Source organism: Aythya fuligula, chromosome 7, assembly GCF_009819795.1.
Source record: "Aythya fuligula isolate bAytFul2 chromosome 7, bAytFul2.pri, whole genome shotgun sequence".
NCBI lineage: Eukaryota > Metazoa > Chordata > Aves > Anseriformes > Anatidae > Aythya > Aythya fuligula.
In genome coordinates this window covers 30,309,396-30,328,775 of record NC_045565.1, presented here as the reverse complement: position 1 = coordinate 30,328,775, position 19,380 = coordinate 30,309,396, and the positions used below count along the sequence as shown (strand labels likewise).

General features: G+C 35.4%; 1 protein-coding gene across 1 annotated transcript; it reads right to left on the bottom strand.

Moving 5' to 3' along the window:
- Positions 1-1,943: 1,943 nt before the first annotated feature.
- Positions 1,944-18,899, bottom strand: CCDC172 (coiled-coil domain containing 172). Its single transcript, XM_032191233.1, has 8 exons — positions 18,821-18,899; positions 18,527-18,612; positions 14,793-14,909; positions 13,147-13,312; positions 11,019-11,120; positions 9,963-10,065; positions 2,598-2,685; positions 1,944-2,024 (listed from the first exon to the last, which is right to left on the bottom strand). The coding sequence occupies exons 1-8, from the start codon at positions 18,897-18,899 to the stop codon at positions 1,944-1,946; spliced, it is 822 nt and encodes a 273-aa protein (XP_032047124.1).
- Between the last annotated feature and the right edge of the window lie 481 nt (positions 18,900-19,380).

Genomic DNA, 19,380 nt, shown 5'->3' with positions numbered 1-19,380 from the left:
TTTTAATCTAAGATGGCTTTTTTTTTTTTCTTCTGTGACTCTCTTCCTCTTTCTCACTAACTGCTTCAATATTTCTATGGCACTGATTTTTTATTCTATTTTGTCATTAAAAAAGGGACAACTACTTCTTCTGGCCTCAGAGGCTGTGAAATGCTAGGTGTGTAAGTATGCTAAAAAATAAAAATTCTTTGTCATCTGTGCAATAACGATTTTTTTTCATAATAACTGTGTATATTTTTATAGTAACTTGGCAATGTTCTGTAACATTAATTAAATAGGATGAGATTTGCTTATTTTTCACTGTTTACTTTAAAGATTAATCACCTCTGGATTAAGAATTTTAAAGAAAATCCATGAAACACATTTTTTGCTTAATTTTTTTTTTTTTTGAGTTCTTCAGACAGAAGTATTATATTGGTCCCAGTTTATATTAATCATGAGACAGTGGTGACAAGTGTATTTTTATACTTGCAGCAATTAGTTTGTTTTATCCTGCAACAGCTGGTTTAGTCCAGCATTAAATATTTTTTATAGTTGTTGAGAGATTTCTTTAGCCCAATAAAATTTATATTGATTTCTGCTTTTTTTTTTTTTTTTTTTTTTTTTTGGTGAGCTTTATTCTTGTTTTGCTGTTCTATCAATTCAGAGAGTTCTAGCTATTTGAATTGTTAATACAAATTGTGCTATAGTTATGCTGTCATTCTGCTAAAATAATCAAGAATTTAGGCCTTCATAGCTATTCAAATAAATGACTACATACATCTGAAGCTTGCAACTAGTTTTCTGGAATCAGAAATGTCTCTGAAAAGGGATTAGTTGTTTAAAGTTGTTTAAAATTAATAACATCCTACAAGGATCTTCTTTAGGGAAGAGACAAAATTTATAGAGAATTCTGCTCCGACAGCACTGGCTATTAAGAAATATAGTTCCAACCTCTTGGAATTATCCTAGTTAACCCGGTGGATCAGAATACTCTTTGATACTGATGCTGCAGATCAAACCTTGCCAGTCTTTAAACTGCAGCTGTGTCATGAGAGGGGAAAAAACACCTTTCTGCATCTCAGGCAGAACTTGGTCAGTTTCCAAAAAGATCAATTCCTACCTTCTTAATAAAATATATCTTGCAGTTCTGTTAATGATGGAGCTTGGAGGGCTCTTGGTGTAGAAAAACTAGTGAAGATTATTCACTTATGGTTTACCATAACTGGAGGCATCTACTGATCAGTGGGTTTGTAAACTATTCTGGACAATCATCCAGTATCACTAGAGTTGAGCTGTTTCAGAGAGTTTGTTATGGGATTGCATTGTCAGATATAACCTAAATAGCCCACAGGTCCCGTTAAGTATTTCTCGATGATAACACTAGTCTTCCTCTCAAATGAGACCGCATCATTACCTTAAAAGGAAAGTGTTCATTCTAAAAAACAGTACATAGAAAACAAAGCTTGTGTTATAGGAACTTGGCTGTGCGTGTAGTAGACTGTGTTGTCCATTCATGGGCAACAACGAAGAAACTAAATATGGATAGCTGTTGAACTTGAGGGAGGATAAAACACACTCAAAAAAAGCCCCACACTTTTAAATGAATAAAATTTGATTTTAATGTAAATTAAAGGCAGATACAAACTGTGGTTTAACCAAACAGCACCAAAAGGCATGCTGACAGAGCCTGCGTAAAACTCTCAAAGATTAGCTTCTGTGACACTTCATATGATACACCACATATTCACTTGTCTGAAGACTTTTTTTGTGATAGCTTCTGGAAAACAGAAATAATTGAATTACAGAAAATCCAGTCAAATAAGTTCACTGTGTTCTATACAGAGAAGCTTTTAAACATTATGCTGTTTTGTTTCTGAAGTTTGACAAGCATAATAAAATTAATGGATGAAGTAAAAGAAAGTTGTATTCCTCCAAAAGAAATTTAAAAATCATCATGACAGTCAGTAATACAAATTTTCCATGACTGATATTCTGCTACTGATGACAGTAGCAGCTGCATCTTCATGCAGCTCAATCAGGGGCTCTGAAATGAACCTTTAAAAACCCTTAATTTCCAAAAATGGGACTTCAAAATGTTTTTTATCTTTGTATTATTTCACAGACTGACAATCAAGAAATTTGAAGTTAAGATTGACACTTAGAGGAAAACACACTTTATTTTTTTTGTGAAGAACTTGTGAGTGGACAAAATACTTCCATAAAGGATGCTATTATAGCCCTATTTCTAATATTCCCATCTTTCATTTAACTGACAGCTGGAATTAAAGATTAAATTATCTCCTAAATGCCTACTCTTTTTGCAGCTTTCAAGAAATTAATGATTAGTGCTAGTCTCCCAAATAGGTCTTGTGCTAAAAATGTATCTTTAAATTCTTTTCTGTGCTTCTTTTTTTCCATGAGAAATGATATTCCTGGACATTTGGAAATAATAGGGTAAAACAAATGAGAATCGAGTGCACCTGCAATGCAAGGATGTTTGGCTGTGTACGTAGTATGAAAAACCCGCTTATCTAAAACCACTGTTAATCATCTTAAATTACACATTTAGAACCAAGATTATCAAACACTTAAAATATGTAGGGAAAATGGCATACCATTTGCAGAATTTCAATTTCCGTTCGAAGAGTCTCGTAGATACTTTCCCAATCATCATCTCTGTAATTTTCCAATTCTTTCTTAAGCCTATGTTCAAAAACAAAAAATAAATCAGGGAATGGCTGTTTGGATTACGTTGTTCAGCTTTGGACCCAGTCGTCAAGTTGACTTATGTGAGACAACCCTCATTGATCCATTTGCATGATCAGGACTTAAGTTTGCTAGTTTTGTAGTTGGCAGTCAGTATGCCACTCTCACGCAGTATCACTGGATTTCATCCATCACTGCCAGTTGTGGTGGCAACGTGAGGAACCTCGAAAAATGTCAGTTTGGGTTTTTACACAGTATATCTCGACTAACAGTGCTTCATTAGACAGATTTCTAGACTATGCTGTTATAAACCATAAAAGATTTATAGCCTCATTAGTCATCATTTTCCTTATTTAAACATGTGAGTTTGAGTGTTGATAGTTGGGAAATACCATATGGTCCTGTTCTTACTTTACTTGGGCATCCACTCGGAGCTGCTGGCGAGAGTATCGGATTAGACGGGGCCTCTGCCTGACCGCACGGGGCAGTTCTCGTGCAGCCCTCGCTCCGTGCCCCTCCGCAGGCTCCTTGGCTGTTGCTGCTGTTCTCTCCCCACTGCTCCAGCCCTTCCTGACTGCTTTCCCAATAGTCTCAGACAGAAATTCTCTAACTTCTCTACAGTGAGGACTACTTTTAATATAGGGATTATTCCCATTCAAGAGAGGATTGGGTTTTCCCCATTCTTTCAAGTTTATATGATAGCCCCTATGGCTTCTGTCTCTTGCAGGCATAAAGCAGTTTTTACAAATAGCTCCTGATTTTACTATCAGTATGGAAACAATTAATAAAACCAAATGTTTTTATTCTCAATTGCTGCAGCTACTGAGTCACTGCAGCTCTTCTCCAAATATTTTCATAGAATGAAAAGAGACAGGGGGATTACCTAACGCTGTCTACAAACAATGCTCACAAATCCAGTGTTTTTAAAACCAGAAAATATAGTTTATTTTTTGGGGAAAAAGTCCTTTATAGAAAAAGATATTCCAAAGGGAATATCAGTGTTCAGGAAATACTCGAGTCATTGGTCCTGCTAAAAGTAGAGGCCTAAATTTTGCACAACACTGACTATGTTGGTTTAGATTAATGCTCTGTAGGCCAGGAGAAATTTTCACTGAGAGAAGCTCAGTTCAAGGTCTAAGATCAGCTTCTGATCTTGGTTAAATCAGGTTAAGTTCATTGCCTTCCCTCCTCATTTTTTCTCTGTGCTCTCCGCTACTGTGATTTTAGAACCCTAATTTAAGACAAACACACACACACACGGACACACCAAAAAGAAAAAAAAAAAAAAAAAAAAAAAAGCCCTGCTTTGCTGAATTTACTTTAACAGGCTGACTTTTTTTTTTTTTAATCTCTGAGAAAACGTTCTCTCATTGTATTCCACGTTGGAACATTGATGCATAGCCTGTTTGCAGCTTGTCAACTAAGAATGATACCCGTCCATGTTTAGGTGTACGCTAAGGACAAAACAATGAGAAAATAACCAATAACAGTTGCTAATTTGTGTCTTGGGGTTGTGAATTAATTACTATCGATGATGTGCTTCTGTGAAGTTTTGGATATGGATTTTTAAATTTTATATAAAATATTTTATAGAACTTTTAAATGTGACGAAAGGACAACTCCTTATATAGTATCAGGTAGTGGTGATAGAAGTCATTTATTCAAATGTGGTGTTTAATTTTTACATTAATCAATTGATTTTGCTTTCAGGTCTTCCTTCTTTCTTATTTAGAAGCTAGATAATTAAAGTATGTGCCAGGAATATTATACTCACAAAACAAGGGCTGTCTGTTAGGCTGCAGTCTACACAATTAATGCGCTGGAGATGCCTGACTCACTGAATAAATGATGAAGTTTTACCAGAAGGAATGTGAGACAATGGAACTATTCAAAATAATGCTTAACCTGGAAGCAGACTTAGCTTTTTTATTTTACACTTAAGATAAACAGGATACTCATATTCATCTTTTCACTATCGAATCAAATGTGCAAACCAATTATTCATGGAACTATACTGTCTAGATGTAGGGCAGGTTATCTGTCACCTTTGGAAATGGAAAGAGATGTGCCTTTTGCCAGAACAAGGATTAATATGACAATTATACTCTCCTTACAACTATGATAAAAAGCAAATCTGTTTAAAAAACAAAACAACAACAACAAAAACTGAAAAGATAAATTATTTTTTCATCTTCCACATCCTTTGTTCTTATTTTTAGCACTTTGATCTTCTAGAGGGCAATCAAAGGTATCTTTTAAAAAAAAGTTCATTACACTGGATTGACGCTGTATTAGTAAGTTGCAGAATCACAGGGAATGGGCTCTAATGACTAAGTGGGCTGGAAATGCCATGTTTGTGGAAGGAGGTTTGCAAAACCTTCTTGAAGATAAGGCTATGTTTTATTACTGGTATTTAAATCAAGTAGGTGGGACAAAAGCATCAGATTTTTTCTTCAGACGCTAGCTCGCCCAAAACTACTCAACCATCAGTGGCCTGTTTTACATTACTCTCAAATGCTAGAACTGACAAAGAGATGAAGATGGAGATCACTGAAGATGATCGATTTTGCAGCTTTGAAATGAGCACATCTATTAAACATCATTGGTGTTTGTGGCTGATATGCACTCTACTTGAATTTTAGCTGTATATGCAGAAGGTAAATTGGAAAAATAATAGTGAAATCAATAGTTGTTGGTATTATGAATTGAACTGTGATGAAAAAAATATTATTGTCAGACAGATTCCTCTGAAAGTCATCCACAGGCTCGTATTACTGAACCAAGACTTAGTAGCCAAAACTTGCACTCTAAGAAAATGATTTTTGTGTAAAGAGGTCTCAAAGCAGAAATAGTTTTGTGAATATGCATTTTAGAGGTCTTTTTTGTCTAAGTGGAAGACAGATCCAACCTGGTAATTGTCGGGGTTGCAAAAGGAACAGACTCTTTTTTGCTTATGTTTCAATGAGACAAGAAAAATATTTTTTCCTTGTTCTTCTTGCCTCTGACTTGTGTATGATCATTATTCTATTTTTTAACCATATGTTCGAGGGAAAACATTAGGGTATTATAAGCAGAATTGCTTGATTCTGGTATACAGGGAATAGAATTTATGACACAAAACTGAAAGTTCCCTAACTTCCAGAGTATCTATGTTGATTTTCCCGAACTTTACCAGCAAGGACAGGAGAAACATTTATCAAGGTTGTCAAGACTTTAAATAAACTGAAGAAAAGAATAAAAGACTGGTTTACTGTCTCAAGGAAAAGCAGAGCTAATGCATTGGGGCCATTCAGTCTCAGTTCAGGTCTGGGACTAAATTAATGTGTATGATTCTAAAGTGAGTGAAAGATTTTGCTGGGAATCTACAATTTGCTATTAAACAGAAAATACTATTGATACAGCTGAAGAAGTCAATGAATTTCATAGTATTATCAATTGATTGAAGAAAGGAGTATGTGCTCAGTGGGGCAGAAATAGTAATAATAAATACTAGCAGGAAGATTAAACTAACAAAAGCAAACCATATACTAGGCTATGTAACAACTGGAACTATGTAATGCAAATAAAAATAAATGGAATAATGTTAAAGAAAAATAGGGGAGAGATTCCAAATGAAGCATTACAAATAAAGTTGCCACACAGTATTCCAACTGAGGTTGCCTTGACCTCAGTTATGCTGAGTCAGCGATGTTACAACTCATGTGGTTTTTGTGGGAAATAACTCTTGCTTTTATTTTTTTTCCACAGCTATATTTGCTTTCATTGTTTATAGTTATCTTCTGATAACATAGTATGCTAAGGCCCCGCTCCTTTGCTTCCGGGTATCTAGTAGTGAAGTCCTAAGTACAAGTACTTAATATATAATATTATATATTAATATATATAATTACATTTCTCCTCCTGTATATAATTACTTTCCTTCTCTCTTTTATTTACTTCATTCTGCAAGGACTAGAGTTCTTCATGCTATTTTCTTAAAATCAATTTCTATTCCATAGTTATTATTTTAAAAATTGGACAAAATCAGCTGTGACTGCAGTTACCTTCTTCCAGCTCTTTTTACTTATGTATTTTTTCAGCCCTATTACTGTTATTTCTATCAGTCATTTCCTTACTCAAAATTTTTAATGTGTCTTTAAATTTAAAGTGTGCCTTTTAGTACTGCTATATCTCATAAAAATAAAAGAAAATAAACCATAATATATTTTTCTCTAATTTTTGGAGACGTACATACTCAAAATAAATTAAATTTTCTTTAGTCCTTATCCATAACTATATCTTTACTCAACATTCAAAGTTTAGTTAGTTTTTTCCAGTGCCTTATTAGTATTAGAACAACCTTGTAAATGCAATAGCAGTAGCTGGTGGAATTAACAGTGTGTGCTTCTCACGACCTTTTGTAATTCTTTGATGGATTTGGGAGAAATTTTATGAAACTGCAGATATGGTATAGGGCATATTTCTCAGATCAAAGATAAATTGCTTTAATTTGAATTAGCTGGCTATACTCTTCAGGTGAAATGCAATTTACTTTAAGATATATACTTAATTGTAATGAAGATTCTTGCCTTGCCAGCTACTTTTGATATTGATTTTTAAGCTGGGACTAGGTATGTGATCCAATAACAGACTTAGAGGGTGGCCTGGGAGCTACATATATCAGGTTATTGATGCTGACTGTCTCTCATGTTTGTTCTAAGGAAGCATTAAACACGTTGGTATTTTTGCCATTTAAAAAATGTTGTGGCTTCCTACATCATAAAAAAGACAGAATCAAATTTTGTGCTTTATAGAAAAAGTATGAATTTTTGATCCACGGTGCTTGTGTTCTGTCAAAATATTCCTCTCTGTATAATGTATACTATATATGATTTTCAGTAAAAACTAAAACTATATTCCTGCAATAGATTCTCTATGGGGGAAGGAGGACTTGGGGGAAACAGAAGGTGTGGGGGAGAAGCCTTCATTAAAAGAAAACCTTCTTTAGAAAATCTGGTCTTCTTGATGGCCTCCTTGTAAGTATTGTAGGGCAGTTAGGTCCTCCCAGAAGGGCTATATATACTGTATTATTTGTAACATACTTTAAATTACCTTTCATTTTCTTAATTCAATAGCCCAGATGAAGTCATTAATAGGTTAAAAAAAAAAATAAAAATGGTAAGAGGTGTACAAGGATAAAAAGGTGTGGGATATGGGATACTTCTAAACAGCACAGTGCTGTGACATAGAGAAGTAGATAAATGAGGATTGCCTGCGTAGCAAGCAACAGAAAAGCAGAATCTATTAGTGCTGACAGAAGTGCAGTGACGTAGCTCTGCTGCTTCTGGCAGCTGAGTTAACTTGTTCAAAGCTTTCTTTCTCTATCAAGCACAAATATATTAGATCAAAGGCCAGAGCAAGATAAATTAGGATTTAGACAAATCTGCCATAAATTATGTCCAGTATCTGAAATGCAAACATATAAACAAACTGCAGTATAGTTACACCATAATGAGTGTTTGCTTTTCATGATAGTAGTAACAGTAGCAGTAGCACTTTATATTTTGCACTACATGCAATTATCAAATAATGTAAGTTAATCCTGACCACAAAATTAGGCACTTCATGAAGTAAAAGATCTCATCATCCTTCTTGATTTAGCTGTAAATGACACTTGCTGTTTTTCTAGTTATTAAAATTCAGCATATTTTATCCCGTTTTGTCTTCAACCTAGGTAAAAAATTGTAGTTCCATGGAGCTATGATTTAATTTTACTAGGTAAAAAGACAGACATGTATGGGCTTGAATGACTTGCCTGGGATCTCACAGTGAATCAGTGGCAGAGCTGGGGATTTAAAGTATTGCTGCTTGCTACTTCTGTAACTTACACACAGGAAACCTGTTACAGAAAACTAATTATGACGATTTGAATATTAAGTGGCATTATGGCAGTAAACTAATCCACGGGAAGTGTATTATTTAGAAGAAAGCTGACAACCTCATGTATCACAAAACCTAATATATTATGGCGGAATGAATAATGTAAAGTAGTGCATTATTATGGCCTATCTTACAACTGCAACAGAATTGCAACTGTTATTATTATTTACACTGTCCTATATGTATATGTTGAATGCAAAGTTTTTGCTACTGTATGCAGAATTGTAAGCTAATTAATTTTTATGTTGAGGGAATTTTGGCTATGTCTCAGAGCCATGTAAGAGGTTGTAGAGAGTCAGTAATAGGGCCGATATATCATTTTTCTTTCAGAAACTGGTATTCAGCAAAAAAAAAATTGGTCTTTAACAAATCATCTTTCAGAAAAACGCCCAGAGTTCCCTGCTAAATTTTATTTCTTCATTGAACAATTTCTGAAAAATATACTATATTTATTTTAGTCAAGAACAAATAAATGTATAGGAGAAAAAAGTGATGTTACAGAAGTTCTGTTTTCCCTAATATTTTCTGTTAGAGAATAATTTGGACCAGTTCTTCTAAGAGGAATTTGCATTGTCTATTAAATATTTTTAAACACCCCTAGGCACTTTCACATGGAGCACTATAAAATTAGAAAAAGAGTTACTTTTGTGATGGGGGGCTTTTGGCATTGAAACTTTTTTTTATTTTTCTTTTTTTTTTTTTGTTAAAGTCCATTACATGCTTTTGTGTATGGTGAAAATGTGAATGTCACACTTGAGCAAGCTGACAACAAATGAGTCATGACTACTCGCTTCCTGGGGAGCAATATTGACTATTAAGGGAGACTGTGCAAGGTCTTCTGTCTTGTTTAAATCTTCAAGATTTTGTTGTAAACTAGCTTAATTAGAAGTCAAACTAGAACTGATGGCAGGGACAGCAGAGAAAATAAATCTGCATTAAGTTCAGTGCAAAGCACGCCTGATCTAAAGAGGTTTTTGTGGCCCATCCAGTCCATCATCATTTGGGCAGTCAGTACATACAGCATGATGGGTAGTTCCTCAATATTCTCTGTACCACCACCACTATTTTTACAAAGACTGAAGAAACCTACCACTCATGGAGCAGGCTTTTGCCCACCCTCCAAGTATGACTGTGACTTCCTTGCAAATGCTTTCAGTTTTTAGATCATTGCAGCATGTATGTAAGGGTGAAAGGCTGTAATAAACAAGGGGAATTTGTGTTCTGTAATAAACACAATTGGTTCTTCTGATTTCCAACAAATTGTATAGGAATATACAAAAAATAGTCATTACTACTGGAACTGGAACTACAGACCTAAAATTATATTTAAGAATCTACTAACATGAGACTCTTACCTTAAACATTCAGGATCGGCCTGAGGTTTTTCAGTGACTTGGACTTTCTCAGTTTCTAAATGTTTTGTTGTTCCTTCAGCCTCCTTGATTAATTTCTCAAGGTCTAAACATACATTTATAACATCGTTATTGTTTTATTAATCATGCATATTCAATGACAGTCTGCATTTTCTAAATTTATCTTTTTTTTTTTTTTTTTCTGTGAACCTGTAGGATAAAGGCACCCGAATAATGAACATGTATTATTTTACTGTTGTAATCGGTATATACACTACAATCTTTTAGAAAAATTTGTTCACTTTCCCAAACAATCTGTGGCCATATTTATAGCCTGTCTTTCCTAGCTCATTTACTGTTACATGTTACTTATACATTTGCAAAAAAAGGAAATTAAACCATTTTTAGATTTTTTTTAACCCAAATTTCAAAATAATTCCTATTGCCTGTCATCACCTATGAAATGGAACCTTTGCTGGTTCTCTTTGAATAGTTGTTTCTTTTACTGGGGTTCTTGTGCATTTGACACCTTCTTGCCAGCCTTGTGTGTGGATCTCTTTTTTTATGCATTGCCTTTAATACACAAATGTCAGTAAAAAATAACAGCTGAGTTTAGAACTCAGAGACAGTTTTGGCTTGGTCCTCTATCAGTCCAAGCCATGTTGCGTAAACATTCGAATTTTAGTAACATTCTTTAATTACAGGTAAATGGCTTTTAAACAACACTTAGGTTGTTTTTAAGTTCACTTTGAAACATGTAATTCTCCATTTAAGTATTTGTCTTACTAGCAAAAGTAGAATTTTCTTTTTCATATTTATAGGTTATGATTCTGCAAAACTGTATGCCTCACTATCAGTGGCATTCAATATAAATCTTAATGAAATCCACAATACTTGTTACAAACATATTTTAAAATGATGTATTACATAACATAAACTATAAAAAGTCTTATTTCTATGACTTCTTTTTGCTGAGAAAAATAACTTGACAGAAAGGATTCTTCAGAATCATTTGTCAAGACAGAAATAATTACCACAACAAGTGATTATCAAGAGCACCTTTGAGTTCATTTTGGAGAGTAAATAATTCCTGCTTTAATTCATTCTTCTGCAGCTGGAGAGCATTTAACTGAACACTTTTATGTTCCATTGACTCCATTTCTAAAATTAAAAAAATATATTTTAAGTTAAAATGCATTGCAGTTTTAGTCTTCATAATATAAACTTAAATACTCTTTACTACTTCTACTCATCTTTATCTATTGAAAAAGAACCTTAAATACAACCAACATCAGTTGTATCTAACCCAGTTCACAGGAAATATGTTATATAATGTATTCCTCATTGTGAAAAGAAATGTTTTTTAATGTTCTTAAGATGTTTACATATTTTGTTGACTGGGCATAAAAATAATTGCAGATCTTTTGCTTTAGAGTTACTTCAGCTATAAAGGAAGATGACTTATTGAATAGGTCATAAATAAACACCTTTCAGCAGGACTAAAAGGAAAACACCACAACATATTTTGTTTAGTGTTATGGGTGCTTGAACCAGAATGTTGACAGCATCTGGAATTAACTGTCATCCACTCCCCTCCCCACCCAACCAGATGTCCTCAAATAAATTGCTTGTTATTAGTTATTTTATCCTGTTCACTTTTAGCTGATAGTATGCTCAGGGCTGCAGCAGTCAGAAAGCCAGACAAGATGTATCTCAAAATGTGCAATTTAAAAAGGATGTAATTGAGACAGCAGCTGAACCTAGAGAAGGAGGTTAGTCATCTTTCATGTTCTGCTGATCTAGCCTTCAAGAGACCATTTGACTGATCAGATTTGTCTGAATATTTAATTCTATCAAATAAATTAATCATTAAAAATAATAGGTGCCACCAAATACAGACTTCTTTTTTTCTCCAGTTGTAGATCAGAATCAGAGACCTATCAAATACAGAAAGTATAACCAAATACAAACTCTGATAGACAGTTTTATTTCAGTAACTTTACATCAGAAGTCATGGAATACAAAGTGCTGACACTTGATGAATCATGAGACTGGATAAGACTTTGAGGGGTCATCTGGAGCCTTCTTCCCCCTAAAGGCTATAGCATCAGCTATACCTCTGTCACTTCTGACAGATGCTTGTAAAACCTGCTTTTAAAGACATTTGGTAATGGAGAATCTACGATTTCCTACGGCAGATTGTTTCAATTGTTCACTCCTCTTATTTCTTCAAAAAATTTCTCAAACAGCCAGCAGATGCTTCCTTACTGTTGTTTAAGCTTGCTACTTTTTATTCAGTTCACTACAGGTATCAAGAATCACTTTCCTTTTTCCAGAACCCTTTAGACATTTTAAGACTGATACCCATCTTCCAGCAATCTTTTCCTCCATAGTTTAAATAGTTCAATTTCTTTCCTTTTTTTCCCCTACATCCTCCAAATCTCTGATCACTCTCACTGTTCCCATGTGGACTGTCTCCAGCAGGTCCACATGTTTTCTTGAAATGCAACATCCAGGACTAGATACACAGTACTCCAGCTAAGAATTTAACTGCCCTAAATAAAGTGGAAGATTGTTTTGCATGTCTTAGAGGTCAGAATTATGTTTCTGTGTCTCAGTATGGTGTCGATATTCTGATGTCATTGACTTGTGTTTAGCTTGTGATCCATGATGACTCCAGTGTCCTTGCTGAAGGATTGTTTCTTGGTCTGACCCACTGTTCTGGGAAATCTCATATACTGTATTTTAGCTCAGGGAAACTCTGGCTATAAAAGACCAGTCATACCAGATAACTCTGCACATAATTTTCTGAAACTAAGAAAATTTACAAAATTCAACCAAAGGTGACTACAATCATTGCAAACCTAACATAGTATGTTATGTATGGCAGTGCCGTTCCGTGCTAGCTGACATTAGACATTGGGAGCAACTTTTACAGATCTGCTTCTCCTTATGATTTTGGTCCTTATGCTTATGGTTTGAAATGACTGAAGAGGTTGGAGAGTAGAAAAGGCTTTAATAATCTTTGTGTAACATGGTATGTCAGACCACTCTCTTTCACTTTAGTGCTAAGAGGTAGTTCCAGACAGCAGGAGAATGTGATTGAAATTATTATTTTGCACACCTATATTTTATTGATTTGTATTCTCTGGTAATCCAAGATGAAATCATTTAATATAGGACTTACCATTTTTTAACAGAGATGCCTCGTTCTCTAAATCATTTATTTCAGTCTTGGCTCTTTTTTTAATCAGAAGATCTCTATTACTTGTTAGTCCATATTCATTGTTAAACTCTGTTATTTCCCTAGCAAAATTATCTTCCTCTTCAGTCATTTTTCTCTTCGCATCTGTCTGAAAAAACGAAAGGGAAAACCGAGTATTCAGATGAAAAAAATAAAGTATTTGTTAAGCTAAGCAGAGGGAAACCTACTTATCATTTATCCTTAAACTTTACACACGCTATGTATTTATTTTCCTGACTTATGAGAACATGGAAATGGTCTACAGCTCTATCATTTTGTCTGCTGTCGTATTTTTTTTTTTCCTGACAAAGTGGAGGTTATATTCTTCATAGAAAAACATTTTTAAAATCACCAGATTGTGTTACAGACTTGTGTCAGCTGTTTTTGAGTTCAACTCATTATTGAAATTAGTAGCAAGTTCTGTTTAAAGTCAGTAGCATACTATGGCTATTCTTTTTTAGATTGTTATTAAATTAATTAAAGGTGTTGTCTATTCCTGTGCAGAAGGCAGACTCGCTTCATCACCATTGATACCTACTATGAAAGCTATAATTGATAGGCAGACACTTTCATTTTCTGGGGAAAAAGAAAAAATCTAAAGGCAAGGGTAATAATAAATTCCTCAAAAAAATCTTAATGGACTAAATTAAAAGAAATAACCTTACGTACAGGAAGAAAGAAAGAATCTATATATCAAACCTGACTTATTGCAATTAAATAAATTTCACGCTTCTTCAGAGGATAGTAATTTTTTTGCCTTTTAACTGAATAATCTTACTATGATATCTGTGATGATATTTATATTATTTCTTTTTCTTTTTCTTTTTTCTCTATTTAAGATAGGGAATACTTTGGATGCTGAAGTAGTATTACTTAATTAAAATGATTATTTGCTTAAGGGTTTAGTGGTGATAATGCTGATTCATAATGAATATTGAAAATTCAGCTCTGTTGATTTGAAGTACAAATACATATGCAGAGAAGAGTATTCATGCATGGATTTACTTAGCATCTAAAGACTCAAGGATCCACAATGAAGAAAGAGGAAGACAATATTCAGGTTAGCATGACAGTAAATTAAAAAGATTACTGTCTGTATGTTGCAAGTAGCTGCCTTTTAAGACTTGGCTGATTGTGGCCTCAAAGAGATTGTGCGGAATGTCGTGATTCCTAAAACATTCTATTGGCCTCCCTCAGATTTTCCTTTGATATTTCTCAATCTGCTTTATTGTGGTTGAGGAAGTCCAAACTAAGGTGTGATTTTCCTACTTTTACAAAGTAGTTCATATGTCAGAATTGGAATTCAGTCATATCAGAAATTAGAAACTGAAGTTAAGAACGCTAAATCAGCTTTGTCGATAAAAGGCAGCACACGTTACCTTTGATCATTAAGCCGAGGACTAAATTTAAAATTCAAAGTGGGAATTTAGCCATGTTTACATTTGTATGTATGCTAGAGTCAAAAATAATAATAATAACATTGGATTATTCAGATTTATAACATTAATTCTTCCATATTTTCAAATTTAAAGCTGAATACACTCATACAGTACAAACAAGCTGTTTGAATGCTGAAGCTGGAAACATACAAAGTTTTTATGAAGAATGCTTTTTTGATTAGTAAGTTCAGTTTTCTGTTTCTCTAAGCTGTCTTCATGTTTCTTCAGAATTTCTAAGAAGAACATTTTTTCAGACAGATGCTGAACCTTCCAAGAGAAAACAAAGTTATGAAATAAGGTTATTGTTTTATTATTTCATATACTTTCATATTGGAAATAAGGATCTAGGCCCAGTTAAAACACAGCTGGCGTAGCTGCTGGACTAGAAAAAGCATAGCAGCTCTCTTCCCCCCCCCCCCCCCCCAGTAATCTTTCATTATACCACTAAGCTTTGGAAAAAAATTCTCTCTTTAAAAAACAGATTTGGTGCTGGCCTTTCTATCTAAAATAATATTTTTTTAAGTTTATCCAGGTTAGGCAAAACCTTATCAGGTTAAAAATAGGAAGAATATTGATCACATAGAATCTTTTACTCAGCCTTAGTACAGTGTCCTCCATCTTGTTGCATCTCATAGCAAAGCAGAAAATAACATCAGAGGGTCAGAGGCCCAACATCATTGTTCTGATGGAAGTTACCTGAATGGCTGTATACGTCATCAGCTCTGCAATGCTAGTATTGCATAGGTGAAGGGGGAACAAAACTCTTTTTTTTTTATTTTTTCTTAGCTAAAGAAATATAATGGTAAGACTGTTGATAGTCTAAAGACAGTTTTGTCATAAGGTCCTCCCCACTCCCACCACCTATACTTCTAGTTTGCATATAGCTTTAATTATAGTTTTATTAATTTTAAATGTCAATTTATCTGATAGAAGATACAAATAATATAGATGATTTGGAGAGGGTACAGATGAAGTGCCTCTGTTATCAAAAGGAGGACGATAATGGAATCAAATGTCCTAAGACTAGCACGAGACAATCAGAAAGGAAAGGACCAGACTTTTTTCTCATCCCTAATATGTTTGGCATGATAAGCGTCAAGGAGCTGCTTGCCTTAGCAATATTTATTTTGCATCTTAATTCAAAGAGAGTAGATGATCTTATAGCACTGTAATTATATTATTGAACATAACTAACTGCAGTGTAGTTTCTCCATCTGTAAGATGCCTACTTAATCTATATATTAGCAATAGATTTTTTTTGAAGAAATCATTCAGCCATGAAAGGCAAAATGCTATAATTCAGGTTGTAATTACATGCTAACTGATTTTACAGAACAGGGGAAATAAATAGCATTTCCTGGGAACCTTTGGTTGACCACAGGCAGTCTCTGTGAAATAGTTGTCAAAACACTTTTAAATTCAGTCTCATCTGCTTGCTCAGGTATAAGCTCTTGTGCATGCATATGCTTGGATATCTATGCTTATAAAGCACAGTTATTTGTTGTGGGACAAATTGAACAGCATTAGCTGAACAGCAATGCTTAATGTTATTTGAATTACGTAAACTATTCTAGACATATGTAAACTTAATTCCTGTACTGAAAAATAAATTACTTTAAATAATTTAAATATCTCTATAATCTTTGAACCAAAATAGGGTCTGATTGCAATGCATTTTTCCATTCCACTTACTTTCTGTATCACGTCCTATATATAAATGAATCAATGTCAGAATAAACAGGCAAGTAAAATATACTTTTGTGGACACCAGTTAGAATATTATTAATCCTGATGGGTAAAGCACTTAAGATTTAATTAGGAATAATTCTTCAGCTTTTCCCATTAGCCATTTACAATAATAGCTGTGCTCCTGGGACATTCTATACCTACCGCAGAAACCTTGATTGTAAATCACAATGCATCAATAACAAATTAGTACTATAAACATAAACTAGTGATGTTCATAAATAAATGTAGGAGGAAGACTACAAAGGACTTTATCTAACAAACAACACCCAGCCATCTGTGATAAATTTAAATAAATTTAAATAGTAAATAAATTACTATTTAAAAGTTATTTTGGGCTCTGAGATTGTTGCATGCATAAATGCAAACATGTGACTAACTGCTTGCAAGGTTTACAACTTATAACAGTAAATATTTGTATATTTGTTCAGTTTTTTTTTTCCTGACCCCATCACAGTAATGTTGGTATTTACTATACATAGGATATAGCCTTCAAAAAAAGACAAAAGAGCCTGTTTTTGGAAAGATGACAATCATGCCCAAAACATTTAATTTTGCATCTAGGTGAAGTAATTTCCCAAAGGTTCGTGAAGCTGTTTATTTAAATGACAGGACACAACAGTTTTAACTTCAAAGGAGACTCCATAAGCTTTCTTGTCGTGCATACACATTCCACCAATGCAGATACTTAAGAGCACAAGGATGATATTTAGACTTCACTTTCAGGCACAAGCAAATGGATTTTTAAATCACTTGTACTGACAGGTATTAACGGTGAAGAAGTTCTGCAAAATTGAAAGTTTAAATCTAAATCTATGTCTTCCATTTGGATAAATGGAACGCATAATAAAATCTTAAAAGCACCAAAGAGATTTGGAAACTTTCCTGTCTTCAGTGTCCCTAGCAAAACTCTAAGGCCTGGTATAACTGTGAACCCAGGAATCCTTTGTATATGACTCAAGATCCTGTGAAGTAAACACAATGAATTTTTCCATATATTCTCTGTGAAATAAATAACAACTTTAAGGAGTGGCAGGGAACAAAATAGGAATGGTTTCCAGACCCCTGAATGAATGCATATGGTAAAAGAGCAAGTGCTGTAACAACCTCCAAGAGTGTTCAGTCTGGGCTGCTCACGCCATGCTTCAACAGTTAATCTGCTCCCTGCCCAGCTCTTTTCCCGGGGAGCAGGGATGACTTCATTTGCTGTCTTCAGTGATTCCAGATTTTGGAAGTATTATCTGGAAATGTGTCTAGCCTTGAGGTGAGAAAGTCCCTGAACACATCCAGAGGTCAGTCTGAAGGCTGGCATTTGTGAGAGGAAAGCCATAGACATACCTTTGCCCTCATGAAATACATACATTTTCTGGCAATGATCACTACAGAAACACATGCTGTAAGTTTTCTCAATGCTCTCTGTCGTGGTTTAACCCGGCTGGCAGCTAAACACCACGCAGCCGTTCGCTCACCCTCCCCCCTCCCTCTCTGGGACGGGGGAGAGAAATGGAAAGTGAAGCCCGTGAGTTGAGATAAAGACAGTTTAATAAGACAGGAAAATAATAATAATAATAATAATAATAATAATAATAATAATACAATGATGATAATAGTACTACTAATAATAATATGTACAAACAAGTGATGCACAATGCAATTGCTCACCACCCGCTGACCGATGCCCAGCTTAACCCCGAGCAGTCCGGCCCCCTCCCCCCGGCTAGCCACCCCTATATATTGTTTAGCATGACGTCAGATGGTATGGAATACCCCTTTGGCTAGTTCGGGTCACCTGTCCTGGGTCTGTCCCCTCCCAGCTCTTACTGCACCCCCAGCCTGCCTGTTGGCAGGACAGAGCAAAAGTCTGAGGTGTCCTTGGCTAGGTATAAGCACTGCTCTGCAACAATGAAAACATCGGGGTGTTATCAGCACTCTTCTCATTCTAAGCCAAAACACAGCATTCCACCAGCTACTAGGAAGAAAATTAATTCTGTTCTAACTGAAACCAGGACATCTCTCACTCACTAGGTGAAGCATATGCCTTGAAAATGTTTATGAATCTATTTCTGAAAAGAATAGATCATATGCTTGTAAACATAATGTATTTCATTATAATGTGTACTATAAATATGCCTGCTTACCTTAGTTTCTAATGTTATTTTTGCCGTGCTCAGCTCTTCTTTCATTTGGTTAATTTTCTCATGGCTTCGGTTTATGTCAAATTTAGCTGCAACACAACAAAAACCCGTAAGCACATGTGGTTACATAAAAACATGCCTCTGGCAAGCAGCAGCCAGGCTGGCTGCCTGCCAAGCTTTTGCCAACACTCCCCTCACAATAGCGTGGTGGGGGCACTCTGCTTTTCCTAGGATCCTCTGGAAAATGGAGAGGCCATTTAGCGTGGTCAGCGCAGCTTCTCTACCCACGGGGCTGACCTTGTTGGATGAGGCGCCTCTTTTCCCCCGCCTGCTTCTCTGTGAGCTGGATTTGTTGGAACAAAGCATCCAGGTTCATTTCTGACTTTTTTTTTTTTTTTTTGGTGTGTGTGTGTGAGCAAGTTTTCAGGTGTGTGAGGGCTCTCCAGGGCTCACTGCCTTGTGGAGGGCTGGTTGCTAAAAGACATGGAAGCCAAGCCACAGCCCTTCCCTCACGGCTCAGCCCCAGGCCCTGCCAGGCCTCGTCTCTGCCCTCTGGCTTTGGCCTCCCTGGAGATGGCTCCTCCAAGGGTCTGGAAAGAAACTCCAGACCGCGAAGAGAAGTCACCTCCAAAGACAGGACCCAGCCGTAGCAGAAGAAGTGAGGAGGGGCTGTGGAAAGTGCGGGGGTGAGGGTGAACCCTGGGCAGATGGAAACGTGAAGAGCTGGGTCGGGGAGAGCACAGCAAGTGCTGAGGGAGCCCAGGCAGGAAATAGGAAAAAAGCAGGCACAGAAGCAACAGAGCAGGGGGCAGGACATAGGAGATATTTGGCTATTCTAAAGGCATCTGACTGGCTAA

Coding starts and splice junctions, on each gene's coding strand:
- CCDC172 (XM_032191233.1), bottom strand. CDS start 18,899: ATGAACCTGGATGCTTTGTTCCAACAAATCCAGCTCACAGAGAAGCAG. Junction 11,121..13,146: donor GGCATCTCTGTTAAAAAATG/GTAAGTCCTATA, acceptor TTTTAATTTTAG/AAATGGAGTCAATGGAACAT. Junction 2,025..2,597: donor AAATTGAAATTCTGCAAATG/GTATGCCATTTT, acceptor TTCATTTCAGAG/CCCCTGATTGAGCTGCATGA.